This window comes from Heptranchias perlo, chromosome 14 (assembly GCF_035084215.1).
Source record: "Heptranchias perlo isolate sHepPer1 chromosome 14, sHepPer1.hap1, whole genome shotgun sequence".
NCBI classification, from domain to species: domain Eukaryota; kingdom Metazoa; phylum Chordata; class Chondrichthyes; order Hexanchiformes; family Hexanchidae; genus Heptranchias; species Heptranchias perlo.
The window spans coordinates 50093072-50105698 of record NC_090338.1 but is presented as its reverse complement, the minus strand read 5'-3'; the positions used below and the strand labels follow the sequence as shown (position 1 = coordinate 50105698).

Here is a 12627-nt window from a genome sequence, read left to right as displayed (position 1 = left end):
AAGGTACTTAGTCCACGGGCAGCTACAAATGAGGGCAGGCTCTGCCAATATTTCTACAGCCCCCAAGTGTACTACTGCTCCCTGACATTACAGCAAAATCTATCTCTTCATTGGGTCAATAATGCTGTTTGTTTATCTCAAACTACTGCTGCTGAAGTTGGGGCTGCCAATGGCTGTATCTCTGAGGTAAATGCAGCATAAATTTAACCTCTATTGCAGTTTAAATTGGGAAGGAAGCAGCTGACTGAAAGAAATGAGAAACAATTTGGAGCACAATGCATAGCTTAGATAAGGTAATGGAACAGTACCATGATAGCGTAGCTGAGGAAAGTGCAAAGAAAATTGAAAAGGGGCTATAGTATCAAAATTTTGGGCACAGGGAGAGGAAATACAAGTTCACTATGATGAGTGATGATCATTTTGATGGGGTTGGGGGAGGAGGATCAACACATTGGGGAGAGATTACAGCTGAGTCTATTGGATTTGTGTAAATGCGGTTTGTGTATAAGTTGCATATCTATATAACAGTTAGTTAAGAAGGGCTTTCACTTTTTGCCTTCCTTGGTGACCCAGGGCCTCTCTGTAGTCAGATCTGCTGAAGTTATGTCTGGATTTGTCGTTCCGCTTCATGCATTTCTCAAAAGATTTAACACAGTAATCCGTGTGTGAAACAATGCAAGGAAACCATAGAAGGATTTCACAGCATCACATACAGGCCTGGTGTGGGATCAAGCTATCTGAAAAGCCACTGGGGAGATGGGGAGATAAGTTTTTCCTAACTAAAATAATTCAATACTCTGATTCCCTCAGAGAAGCTGTGAGCAATCAGAGGAAAACCAAAGAGTGGAAAATTCAAAGAGATCAGATATCAGACAAAAATAATTAGAATTATGATCCACACCAATAAAAATAAGATTCACTCCAGAAAGGGTGTCTATTTTCTTTTTCAGCCTCCCTAAGCCACTGTTCAAGACTGACGGAAATCAAATCTCCTTAACACAATCTTTTAATTTGCTCCAGTCTTCTGAAGACGTTTCATGGAAATGCTAACAGATTTAGTCAGAATGTAGCAGTGTACACTTTGCAGGCTTGCAAATGAAATGGTCATTCTTTTAAGTAGTAATCCTTTTTTTTCTCTTTATTAAGTTTGCTAATACCATTAGGAACTATATATTCGGTCATCAAAGAAGAGTCATGTGGAAAATTCATTCAAATTAGGTTTAATTTGCAGTCTACAATTTCAATAAAAGGAATACAACTTCTTTAAAGAGGCTCTCTTGGGTTTCAGTATAAAATACCGCAGTGACAGGCTAACAGAATCAATCCTCTACTCATATTTGTGAAACTACTGTAATTTGATTTGAAAGCCCTTGACTAAGATGTCACAAATAATCTCTTGTTACATAATACTATGATTTAACTTATTAAAAAGGACCCTTTGGTTTTGTTCAAAACAAATAGCCAGTTTTACTATTTTAAAGTAATTAATGAGGGGGGGGGCAATTTTAATCTCCCCCCCCCCACCCCCCCCCAGGACAGGTGGGAGAGAGGTGGGGGAAGGGGGAGAAATTCTTAAAAATATGAAACCCGACCCCAACCTGCCGTGAATGCGCCTACCTCTGGTTTAACCAGGCGAGTAACCTGCTCTCGAGAGGCGGGTCGGTTATTTGAGTATGTTAATGAGACTGTGTGCCTCAGATATTAGCAGTCTTTCAGATGTAACGGCTGCGGGCCAGGTTTCCCAGGGCTCGGCAGCTGAAGGGAGGCAAGGACGGCCGGATCCAGCAGTTAAGTGCTTTTTATAGCACTGCTTGTGACCCAGGAGGAGTAGGAGTGCTTCCCTCCCACCCGCCCACAATCTCCCCTCTCCCCCCGCGATCTACTCCCCCCCCCCCCCCCCCCGCCCCCGCCCCAACACAATCTATCCCTCCCTCCTCTCCTGTCCCCGGCTGCGGCCTTGTGCCGCGCACCTTCCTGGCCAACAGTCAGCCAGCCTCTCAATCTGGCCGGCTGCCGGCCGGGAAACGGAGAAAAAAAATTCAAATGAGGTCCTGCCTTTAAATTCGGCAGGACTTCCATCTTCCCTGTATTTCCAGGTTTCCCGGCCACTACCACTCCCCTTCCCTCCTGCCCCCCCACCTTGGTAAATATCGGGGCCAATAACATGTTCCTATAGAGCAATTTCAAAATCCTAACATGTTTTTTTCAAATGAGGCAATTTTGGCATCCATTTTAATTACAGTATGTTAATACTGTAATATACTAGTCTGATTTCTCAAATATATTTAAACATAGTTACCTCTTATGTTCAAATCCTCTCTTTACAGTCATTTCTATCCAACAAGGTGATATAGATTTTGTGAATGCCCTTGTGACATTTAGTGGTGTTTTACTGCATTCATCTTTATTTTGTATTCTAATTTGACAGTCTGACCAAATTGACACTTTGAACTTTTCAATGCAGTTGAAATGTCCGCAGTGTAGAGGACACTGTTGTCCAGTGAGGATTATTCCAGTCTGCAGTGGTCAGGAAAGTGAGGGAGATGTGTGCTTCAATCCCTGCCCTTTGGGTAAGAGATTGTTTCCGTTGCTCATTTCCAAATGAAACATCTACAGCTTTTAAACACTGAAAAGGACAGCTGGAAGCAACCTGGTACTTGAAATTTTCTGTCGAAACTCCTGCTAGCCTATGATAACCAGAAGTGTAACAGTAGGTTTGATGTGCTCCTATCAACCAGAAAGATCTAGTTATGATTAAAATCTACAGAACATGAGAGAGTATTTTGCACAATGGTACCCTATCAAAATCTTGGTATTCATGATTGGTAATGCAGATACTACAAATTGTTGCCAGTACCTTTAACCATTCCTCTGCTTGCTCTTTGCTTTGTACTGCTAATACAAGTGCCTCTGTTCCTGGCTGGGAGAATCTCAGTTCATGTTTTTTGCGTCGTCCGTCTTTAGGCACATAAATAACATTGCACACATTCAGTGGTAGCTCCATGTGAGGCTGGTGGTCTTTGGAGCTCTTATAACACTAAGAAAAGAGAAAGATCCATATATATACATGTTTTGTATATCTTTGAGTAGAATTCTCCAGTATAAAGTCAGCACTTTCTCCTAAACTGATAGAGCAGAGGACGCTGATTGGGACCCCTTCCCCATAGCAAGGAAAGCAACACGTTTTCTCGACACTTCCTCTAAACTGACTCTTAATAAAAAGTAAGTCTTAATAGAGTTCACAGTTGGTTATTCAATACAGTAGTAATTACTAAACGTGTCTAACACATTCTTGCATTTCATCAGTTTTCCCAATCGGGGAGGTAGGGAAAAAGCTTTAGAAAGTTTCCCATTAACAGATTCTGATTGAAAAGCATTTCCTGCACCATATCAACTTAAGATTCCAGTTCATAAACCATTGATTCTTGATTGAATTTGTAGCTAATCTACTTGCATTTCAAACTGGTTAATAGAGAGCAAATGTCCCATGTGACTGTAAATGTGATTTTAGTATTGGCCCAATAGTATTGCGACTGACACCATTATAGATACTTAGAAGTAATATACAAATGTTTACTTTATAGATGTGTTCGAAGGAAATTGAGTTTTCTGTGTGTTTTCTGACTGAATGCTTTAATTACAATAAATAAAGCTACATTGTGAGATACGGACCTGGTTTTAAACTTGCAGTTAAGCTTGTAATTGGGAGTTAAACAGAACAAAAACCCAGACTGTGTCATGTCTGTTCAACAAAAATCAGGGCTACAGACTAAATACAGCACTGTTCAGCAAGTGCATAAATCATGCTATACTGTCAGAGTGGAGTATACACTAGTGAAAAATGTAAACTAAAATTTCAAAACTGCCTTAGGTTTTCAAGCTGAATTAATTTAAATATTAATTCTTGCTGTGTTCAGTTTCAACCAAGAACAAACAAAACTCCTTTGGCCTGACAAGCATGCTCATGATATGATTCAAACTATGAACTGAATTAATTTTCTCATTACAGTTTTCACTGCTTCATTGCTCAGACTGACAGCAGCTTGATGATTTTATATGTGTGGTCATTTTACCATATTGGGTAACATGACCAGCCCCATTTTCTGCTTGGAGCACTGCACAGTGCTACCTAAGCTGGCACAAATAAAGGGCTTGAATCTGTGTCAGCACTGTCTGTGTTCTGCTTCAGTCAAGTGGTGGTAGGGTGCTTTTAGAAGTGAGTGTGTATAGTTGAAATTTGTCCATTAAAGGTTTATTATCTAGGAATCTTCCGAATCTGTCCCTAAACGGAATTAAAATAACAAGATTCTTTAAAGGTATATCTTTACATTTATGGAACTCTGTCAAGCTTGCCATCTAACTGCACTAAGCGAGCAGACTGCAGGTATGCATTCCAACCCACCTGTATTCTGATTTTACAGTGTGTGGCACAGGGATGTTTATGTTAAGCTTACCTTAGTCATTCTTCCTAACCAAGAGAAAGGTAGAAGTTTCTGCTGCGATAATTTAGAAACAAATGCATTCTTAAATACCATCAAAACGAATTAGGATATGTTAAAATGTAATTTCAGTGAGCATATATCCATTGTACAAAATCACCCCCAACTCAGCCTTCATTGCAATGAATGGAATTCTCACTTGGAGAGGCCACAAGAATGGCTAATGTGAGAAACAGAAGGATCACTATGGTATACAGTAAGGGATACAATGCTGAGACTGGTTTTAGGCAACCTTGTTGCAACAGAGCAGAGTGAGTTTTATCTTAAATCTCGACACTTTATTTGTTATCTGGGAGTACCTGGTGTCAAAATAAGGCCTGTATCCCTATATAACTTGAGGGGCACTCAGCATGGTGGACCAGCTGTGCCCTGTGCCAGCTAGCTCCCATCATCTACCATCAGTGACTAATGCCTCACCCTGTATTTCCTCCTCATCATCACCATCTACTTTTCCTGTAGCAATACGGATGGAGACATGGTGAACTGATCTATTATTGCAGTTGTGTCATAACTGGTTGGTAGTTTTCCATTACCACTAACAAAAATCACATGTTCAAGAAGTGCATGTTTTAAAGCTACGTGTTCTTTGATTTTCTTTTATTCGTTCATGGGATGTGGGCGTCGCTGGCGAGGCCAGCATTTATTGCCCGTCCCTAATTTCCCTTGAGAGGGTGGTGGTGAGCCGCCTTCTTGAACCGCTGCAGTCCGTGTGGTGAAGGTTCTCCCACAGTGCTGTTAGGAAGGGAGTTCCAGGATTTTGACCCAGCGACGATGAAGGAACAGTCGGGATGGTGTGTGACTTGGAGGGGAACGTGCAGGTGGTGGTGTTCCCATGTGCCTGCTGCTCTTATCCTTCTAGGTGGTAGAGGTCGCGGGTGTGGGAGGTACACACTGCAGCCACAGTGCGCCAGTGGTGAAGGGAGTGAATGTTTAGGGTGGTGGATGGGGTGTCAATCAAGCGGGCTACTTTGTCCTGGATGGTGTCGAGCTTCTTGAGTGTTGTTGGAGCTGCACTCATCCAGGCAAGTGGAGAGTATTCCATCACACTCCTGACTTGTGCCTTGTAGATGGTGGAAAGGCTTTGGGGAGTGTTAGCAGCTCATTAATTAATAACAGTGTAAAATGGATATTTCTCCAATTTTATAATAAAAGAGGAATATTAGGACCTAAGGCTTAAAAGTGAAAAGGGTTCATTCACCAATAGTGAGATCCCTCATGTTAATAACCTTTCCCCTAAAAAGTATAATACACACTTTAAACTAAATTTTTCTCAAAAAAGGCATATAGCTGTTTTAACTAACTTCCAAAAACAACATTCCTTAGGGACCCAGCAGTTAAGTGGTTAAAATACTAGCGTGCTTCAATGCTTAGCCCTCCCAAGTTTAAAGGTAAAATGTTTGACAATCAGTTTACCAGTAGTCTGTTTTCCTTAATGACGCAGAGCTGCTTGGCCCACTGCCCAAAGCGCTTCTTCCTCAGCAGGAAGGCACAGATCCTGCAGTCTTTCACCAAGTCCATGGAGGCTTCCTCTGATGGCCACTGGTGGGTCAGCTGTTGACCTTTTCCATCTTCCTCTTCATCATCGTAAGATTCATACGAGCTGCTCATTACATCTGAGTCATTGTCTGCGTGAAGGAATCAGTACATTTGTTAATGAAGCATTACAATATGTAGGGGATTCAGCAGCTCTGGTATGTTTGACAGTCACATTTCAAAGGAGTGTTTGATTTTATAGTCTGCATTTTTATTAACCTCAATACACCTGTTCTTTGGTTCTTCTTTGTTCCTCTCTTACAATTGGAACACTCAGCAAACTAACCCATTAGATCATAATTCTATACAGTAGTTCGGCATTCTACAATCTTTGTTCATTCAATACTAGTATTGAGTCAAATGGAACTGAGTTCATGCTTAAACTTTCATTGAAAGAAATGTTTATCCTAATTAAATTTGCTTATTTTCTTAACATGATTTGTTCCTTGTGCTTAGTTGCATGAATAATTTTGTAAACTATATCAGGCATTACAACTCTGAGATAAAAATCTCAGAGAAGGTGACTGAGATGCTAAGAAGACACATGCCGGAAATGTGCATCTGTGAACATCAGCTGAAGATAGGATCAAGCTTGGCTGTAATACCTCCATGGTCAAATAGTCTGTCAAAGTTTGCACATGAATAATGCCCACTTGGGCAAGGTACTTGGTCTGTGACTGGCACCGACATTACCATAATCCAGAATGGAGCTTTTACAAGAGGATGGGGAGGGAAAAAAATGATCAAGAATAAGTAAAAAAAAAAGACTGCCACGTGAAGAATACGCTCTGTTTGAGCACTTGCTCCACAGACTGTATAAAGCAGCCTTCCCACACAGAGTGGGGTAGAATCCAGCAGAGCTGTGTGCATGTAATGCGGGTTCAGCTGCTAGCAGGAAATGTTCCACGGCCACAGTGTCCACACCCACAGCGTTAATCCATCTTTTCTCATTACAGATGGTGATGATCCTGCTCTGTATTTCCAGCATTTCCTGTTTTTAGTTCAGTTTTTTTGTAATTTGCAGTTTTAAAAATCTTTATTTTTCTGAATATTACAGCTGAGGAGCATATCTTGCGTATTTTACAATGCTGACATTTCCATTAGGCAGTAAATCCTCATGATTTTGCAAAACCCTTTTGAGAGAAGAGTCAGCGAACATGATATGAATTTGGATGGAAACTACTCATCCTTCTAAATGTCATGTCATTGGTATGACAGTCTCTGCTGCTGACTTCTCCACTGCCATCATCAATACTGCTTTGTGATCATGCTGCTGGAGGTGCCTTCTCACATTATATGACAGGGAATGATATGACTCCTGCCAGTCTTTTGCTGTCCCAGTGGAATGCTCTGCTATCTTCAAGTGTTACGCCTAATAACCCAGCTGAGGGTTGGTAAAGCTGATGAAGGCTCCTAGTTTGAATGACATTCAAATCTAGAATTCAAACCAGAGGCTTTGCATGGGGGGGGGGTGCAGTTACTACCAGAGCCACCACCTTCCCATTTAAAGTTTTTTTTAGATCAATTTTTAGCATTTTAATTCTTTATAAACCCACCACATGACATATAGGATAATGAATCATTTTCACCCGAATTCAGCTGGTGTTCACTGACTTCACAGTTTTTGCCAAAATAATGAAAAATTATTGGAAATTTGAACAACAGAAGAAGGAAAGAGGATATGGAGGACATGTTATGGCCCTGTAATCTTTGGTAAAATAACTCCTGATATTACCACAGTTCAAATCATGTTGTAAACATATCAGGAATTAAAATAAGTAAAATTATAAAAAAAGTACTTTAACTGGCAGACTCATATCTGTCTGGATGATCAGAGGCTATAATAATGGAAGCAACCCGAATTATCCAACACTCCATGCTAAATAATTAGTGCACACTCATAGCTGAGTGTGGTAACAGAGAGGCTACAAATTGAGATAAAGCTGGTAAATACTGATTAGAAACACTGTCAAGTAATCCGATATTATGGGCTCGATTTTAAAAGTAAAAAACGGGTGGGTTGGGGATGGGGGGGGCACTGAAAATTACCACCATTTCGAACCCGCCTCCAACCCGCCCACTTCCGGTTTTTACGGGGGCGGGACGAGGGGCGGGCAGCCAACCCGCTCCCAGGAGACAGGTCGGGCCTTAAAACCTTTCAAGGCAGCTTCTAGCCACCATTTTTAACTAATTATTCATTTCAACCCGGGAGGCCGGGATTCCCGGGCATTCTGTTTCACGCCTTGTGAAAGGAGGCAAGAAGGCCTGAGACTACAAGTAAATGCCTAGAAAGGCACAGCTTGTGAGCCCAGAGGAGCAGGAGTGCTTTCCCCAGGCCCACCAAGCCTACCTGCACGGACCAACCCCCCACCCCCGATCGCAGAAACTATCCCCCACCCCGATCCTCCCCCTCAACAATCGCGGACCCCCAATCCCGCCCCACCGTGACTGACCCCGATCCCATCCCCCATGACTCGCGATCCATGTGCCTATCGATGCCCACCTGTGCCCCTTGCCCACCTGTACCCCTTGCCAATCCACCCCCCCCACCCCGAATCCATGAAAACAAAGACTTACCTGCAGACTTATCTGCAGACGTCCTCCCCCTGGCTGGTCTCCCGTCCGACTGAGACCAGCCTGTCAATCGGCCGGTCAGTCGGACGGAAAACCGACAAAAAAAATGACGTCCTAACGTCAAAATCGTAAGGACGTCCGGGAAACTCGTACTAATGGGTTTTCCAACCTCAAATTGACCCTCCCCCCGCCTCCTTCCTGGCTCTGTTTGAAAATTGAGCCCTATATGTTATTGTTATCCTGCATAAAGTGTTTGGCTCCTATGGCCACTAAGAATGTGGGAAAGGCGCTAAGATGCTGGCAAAAATATAACTTCACAAGGAGGCAATTTGCCTGTTTTAAAATATGATCTTTTTTCTTTATGCAGAAAGAATGTGCACTTGCTTGATAAAGGCTTTATTTGTGGTGTCTGAGGGCACTATCTTGGTCACAACTATTGCAGGACAGAGTGAGAGCTAAATGAGGGGGCAATTAGGAGGATTCCTCCCAAACCAAAAATGGGAATTCTGTATTTGCATGCTGCAAATTACTGGGACCAACCAATCATAGAAATTGGCCTGTAAAATGTTCAGAAACAGGGATAGTGTGACTTCTCTAAAACACATTCGCTTTTAAAAATGTTTACGACATTTAAGTAAAATGAAACAATATTCGTGCAGCAACGATCCTCCAACCTAGTATACTCTATTTGTTGCTCACAGTGTGGCTTCCTCTACATTGGTGAAACCAAACACAAATTAGGTCTTTGCTTTGCTGAACACCTCTATTCTGTTCGCAAGTGCGACCCTGAGCTCCCTGTCACTTGCCATTTCAATTTTCCACCCCACTCCTATTCTGACCTCTCTGTTTTTGGCCCTTCTATGCTGTTCCAGTGAAGCTTAATGTAAGCATGAGGAACAGCATCTCATCTTTCTCCTAGGCACATTGCAATCCTATGCCTTAGCATTGACTTTAACAACTTCAGACCTCACCTAAAATTCCCATTTTCTCTCTGGCGCTGGCAATATGGGATGGATGTGCCGGTATTTCCGGGAATAGGGGGAGAGTTGTGGTTGGTAGTTGGCACTTGGGGAGGGCAATCCATGTTGGAACACCACTGGTGGGGCGGTCTGCACCCTTGGTGTCGACTTGCTTCCTTTTTTCCTTCTTCCACCAGACTCCTGGGCCACTGGAGCCTGCTCCACATTGCCGGTTTTTCATGCTTTCCTTTCTGCCTATCCCCCTTTAGCTATTCACACACTGTCTCATACATGTCTTTTATTTCTTTGATTTCTCTCATTGTCTCCTTTTGTCTCCTACTAATATCATGTCTGCCATTTAATTACTTTCTGTCCTCCACCCAAGCAGGTCACAGGCCATTCTGTTTCTTTTCCTGTGTGCCTGTGCTTTTTTCCTCACCCCCCCCCCCCCACCCCCACTCCTTTCCTTGTTGTGTTCCTTTTTAAATGCAGCTCATCTGTAATATCTCCCAGGCTTAAGGAAGGACAAAAGGCCTGAAACGTCAACTGCTGCTATTCCACAGCCTGACTTACTGAGTATTTCCAGCTATTTCTGTTTTTATTTTGAACAATCCATGCTTGTAGCTCTGAATTGGAAGACTTGCATTTGTCAGCACTAGAACTAGCATATTTCTGGCCAAGGTTGAAGTATTTTAATTGAAGTTACATTGGGGAAACTTTCCTGGTAGCTGACTTAAGATAGCAGCTATGCACACTAATTTTGTAATTCTTTGTTTACAGTGGAATCCCAATATAAGCTCTTCATTACAAGCATCCTTAATGTCTGGGAATATTTGGTTTGAATATTCACGATGTGCAGCCAAGACACATCACTGATATATTCTGGGCTGAACTCTTCCTCTCTATTAATAAATGCCTCCTCTATTGCTCAGCAAACTGATGTATCCCGGACTTGGCAGCAAAATGGTGTGAAAGTCAAGTTGAGGCTTGAGCTGTTGGCTGAGATCAGTGTCTCATGAATGCCACTCAATGAATTGAAAAACCTGATGTCATGAGTTCCTTCTAAAACATAAGATACAAGTCACAATAAACCATGTTATGCCATACACTCATAATTATTTATACTTAAGTCTTTTTATGTAACTGAACAATAAAAGAAGAAAATATTTTGTAACTACATGAATGCTTATGTTCTCCAATGATCCTGGTAATTGGGTAGTTATTGTCAGCATCTTCATAGTAGCCATCCTCGATAGAGTTTGGTGGACTGGAACTGTCTGAAAGAAAAGGAAAATATACTAACTAAGTTAGAAAAAAATCTTTCATTTTCTTAACTTAAAACAGTACAGGTCATGCTGACTAACTAAGGTGACACTAGTTTAGAAGAACAAAGAAAGAAAAGAAAAACTTGCATTTATATAGCACCTTTTGCGACCTCAGGACATCCCAAAGCACTTTACAGCCAATGAGGTACCTTTTGAAGTGTAGTCACTGTTGTAATGTAGGAAATGCGCCAGCCTATTTGCGCACAGCAGGGTTTCACAAACAGCAATGTGAAAATCCATGATTCCCCCTCATACAATTCCACTGGGTTACTGGGACATTACCTGTTGATTTTATAACCATGCTGATGGCCTTTTGAGGACCTTGTGATCTTTAAACATTGATTGTAAAATATTTTTGACCATTTTGCTCTCCAACAATGCTTGACTAGTATATTATTCCATGTTCATGTCTCACTCCTTGTATGATCCTATTGACTATCTTTCAGTTCTCAAATACATCCATTTATTTATACAGTTCTTAAAATATTAAAAGAGCCTTATTATTCTCATTCATTTCCTTGAGGATTATTATCTCAAATGTCTTATAGATATTTAAAGATTTGATTTTATTCATAACATTTTTTTACTGATAATGGGGCAGAAATCGCTCGTGAAGTAATGGTGTAACGGTCAGCGCTCTCCGTTGTTCGTGGCGAAATGGAGGAGCAAGTTCCAGCGTTCGCACATGCTCAGTGAAACACGGAAACCTGGAACTTGCTCCTACTGGTTTGCCGGTGATATGACAGCTTCGAATTAAAGGGATATCGCACGCTGCAATCAGAGAAATCATTGAAAAAGAACCAAATTGCTCTTCTGCCCAGCTGGAAAGTAACTAATTACTGAACAAAACAGGCACGCTTAAAAATACCAGATCTAAATGAAGTTTTAACAGTCTTAATGACTGCCAAACATCTAAAAATTAACTTTTTAAAAATGTGGCGTCTCATAGCTCCTTATTTTAATAGTTTTGGTCATTAAAATAAATTTTTAAAAACTAAAAAATTATTTTAAAAAAAACTTTTCTCTTCTGTCTCTTTTATTTAATTCAATTATTCCTTACCCTCTCTTTTATCGCTGTCTAGAACTTTTTTTACAAATATTTTAATGTTGTACCTTTCACTTCCTGGTGTTAAGTAAAAAATGCTGTGATCTGATTGGTCGAGGGGAGCGATCGCCCCTCTCCTTCTCCCAGGGTCCTAGCTTCGATTGAACTGACTCTGGGCTCTTCTCCACTTCCTATTCGAGGACGTGCCCGAGTAAGTTAGTGGGTTAGTATAAATCTATGGAGCGGCGAGCAGTATTGGTTCACCGCTCCGAGCTATTTCTGCCCCATTATATATTCCTGTACCAATTTGACTAGGTTTGAAATTTGTTCAGTATCTTTATTTATGAACGCTGATATGGAGAATTCATTAAACGCATCTGTAGTTTACTGGGTTCCTCATAACATTTTTTTCAAAGGGGGTATCTCAGGATTTTCTTTTTTGCCAATTTTCTCCCATCCCCTTCTTCTTGCTGGGGTACACTTCCATAGGTGCTGGTTGCATTCCAGTACCTCGCCCAAGTAATCATTCTGCCTTGGTGAGTTTAGTTTTGGTAGGCTATTCTACCGTGGGGGCTTCATGGTTGAGCCCATTGTTCTCCTTAGCTGACATCGACATGCACATGCTTTCCATTAGTAAATCACTGGGAATCTTTTGTCGCCCTTGCCCAGGAGGCCGAGGCCAATTGTGTTAC

At 41.5% G+C, this 12627-nt stretch overlaps 1 protein-coding gene across 2 annotated transcripts in view; it reads right to left on the bottom strand.

Moving 5' to 3' along the window:
* afap1l1a (actin filament associated protein 1-like 1a) overlaps positions 1-12627 on the bottom strand; it is a 168638-nt gene that overhangs the window by 53214 nt on the left and 102797 nt on the right. For both annotated transcript variants that reach the window (XM_067996421.1, XM_067996420.1), the window contains exons 6-8: positions 10744-10842; positions 5913-6124; positions 2858-3037 (exon numbers count right to left, since the gene is read on the bottom strand). In XM_067996421.1, the coding sequence (XP_067852522.1) occupies positions 2858-3037; positions 5913-6124; positions 10744-10842 (491 nt within the window). The remainder of the gene's footprint in view (positions 1-2857; positions 3038-5912; positions 6125-10743; positions 10843-12627) is intronic.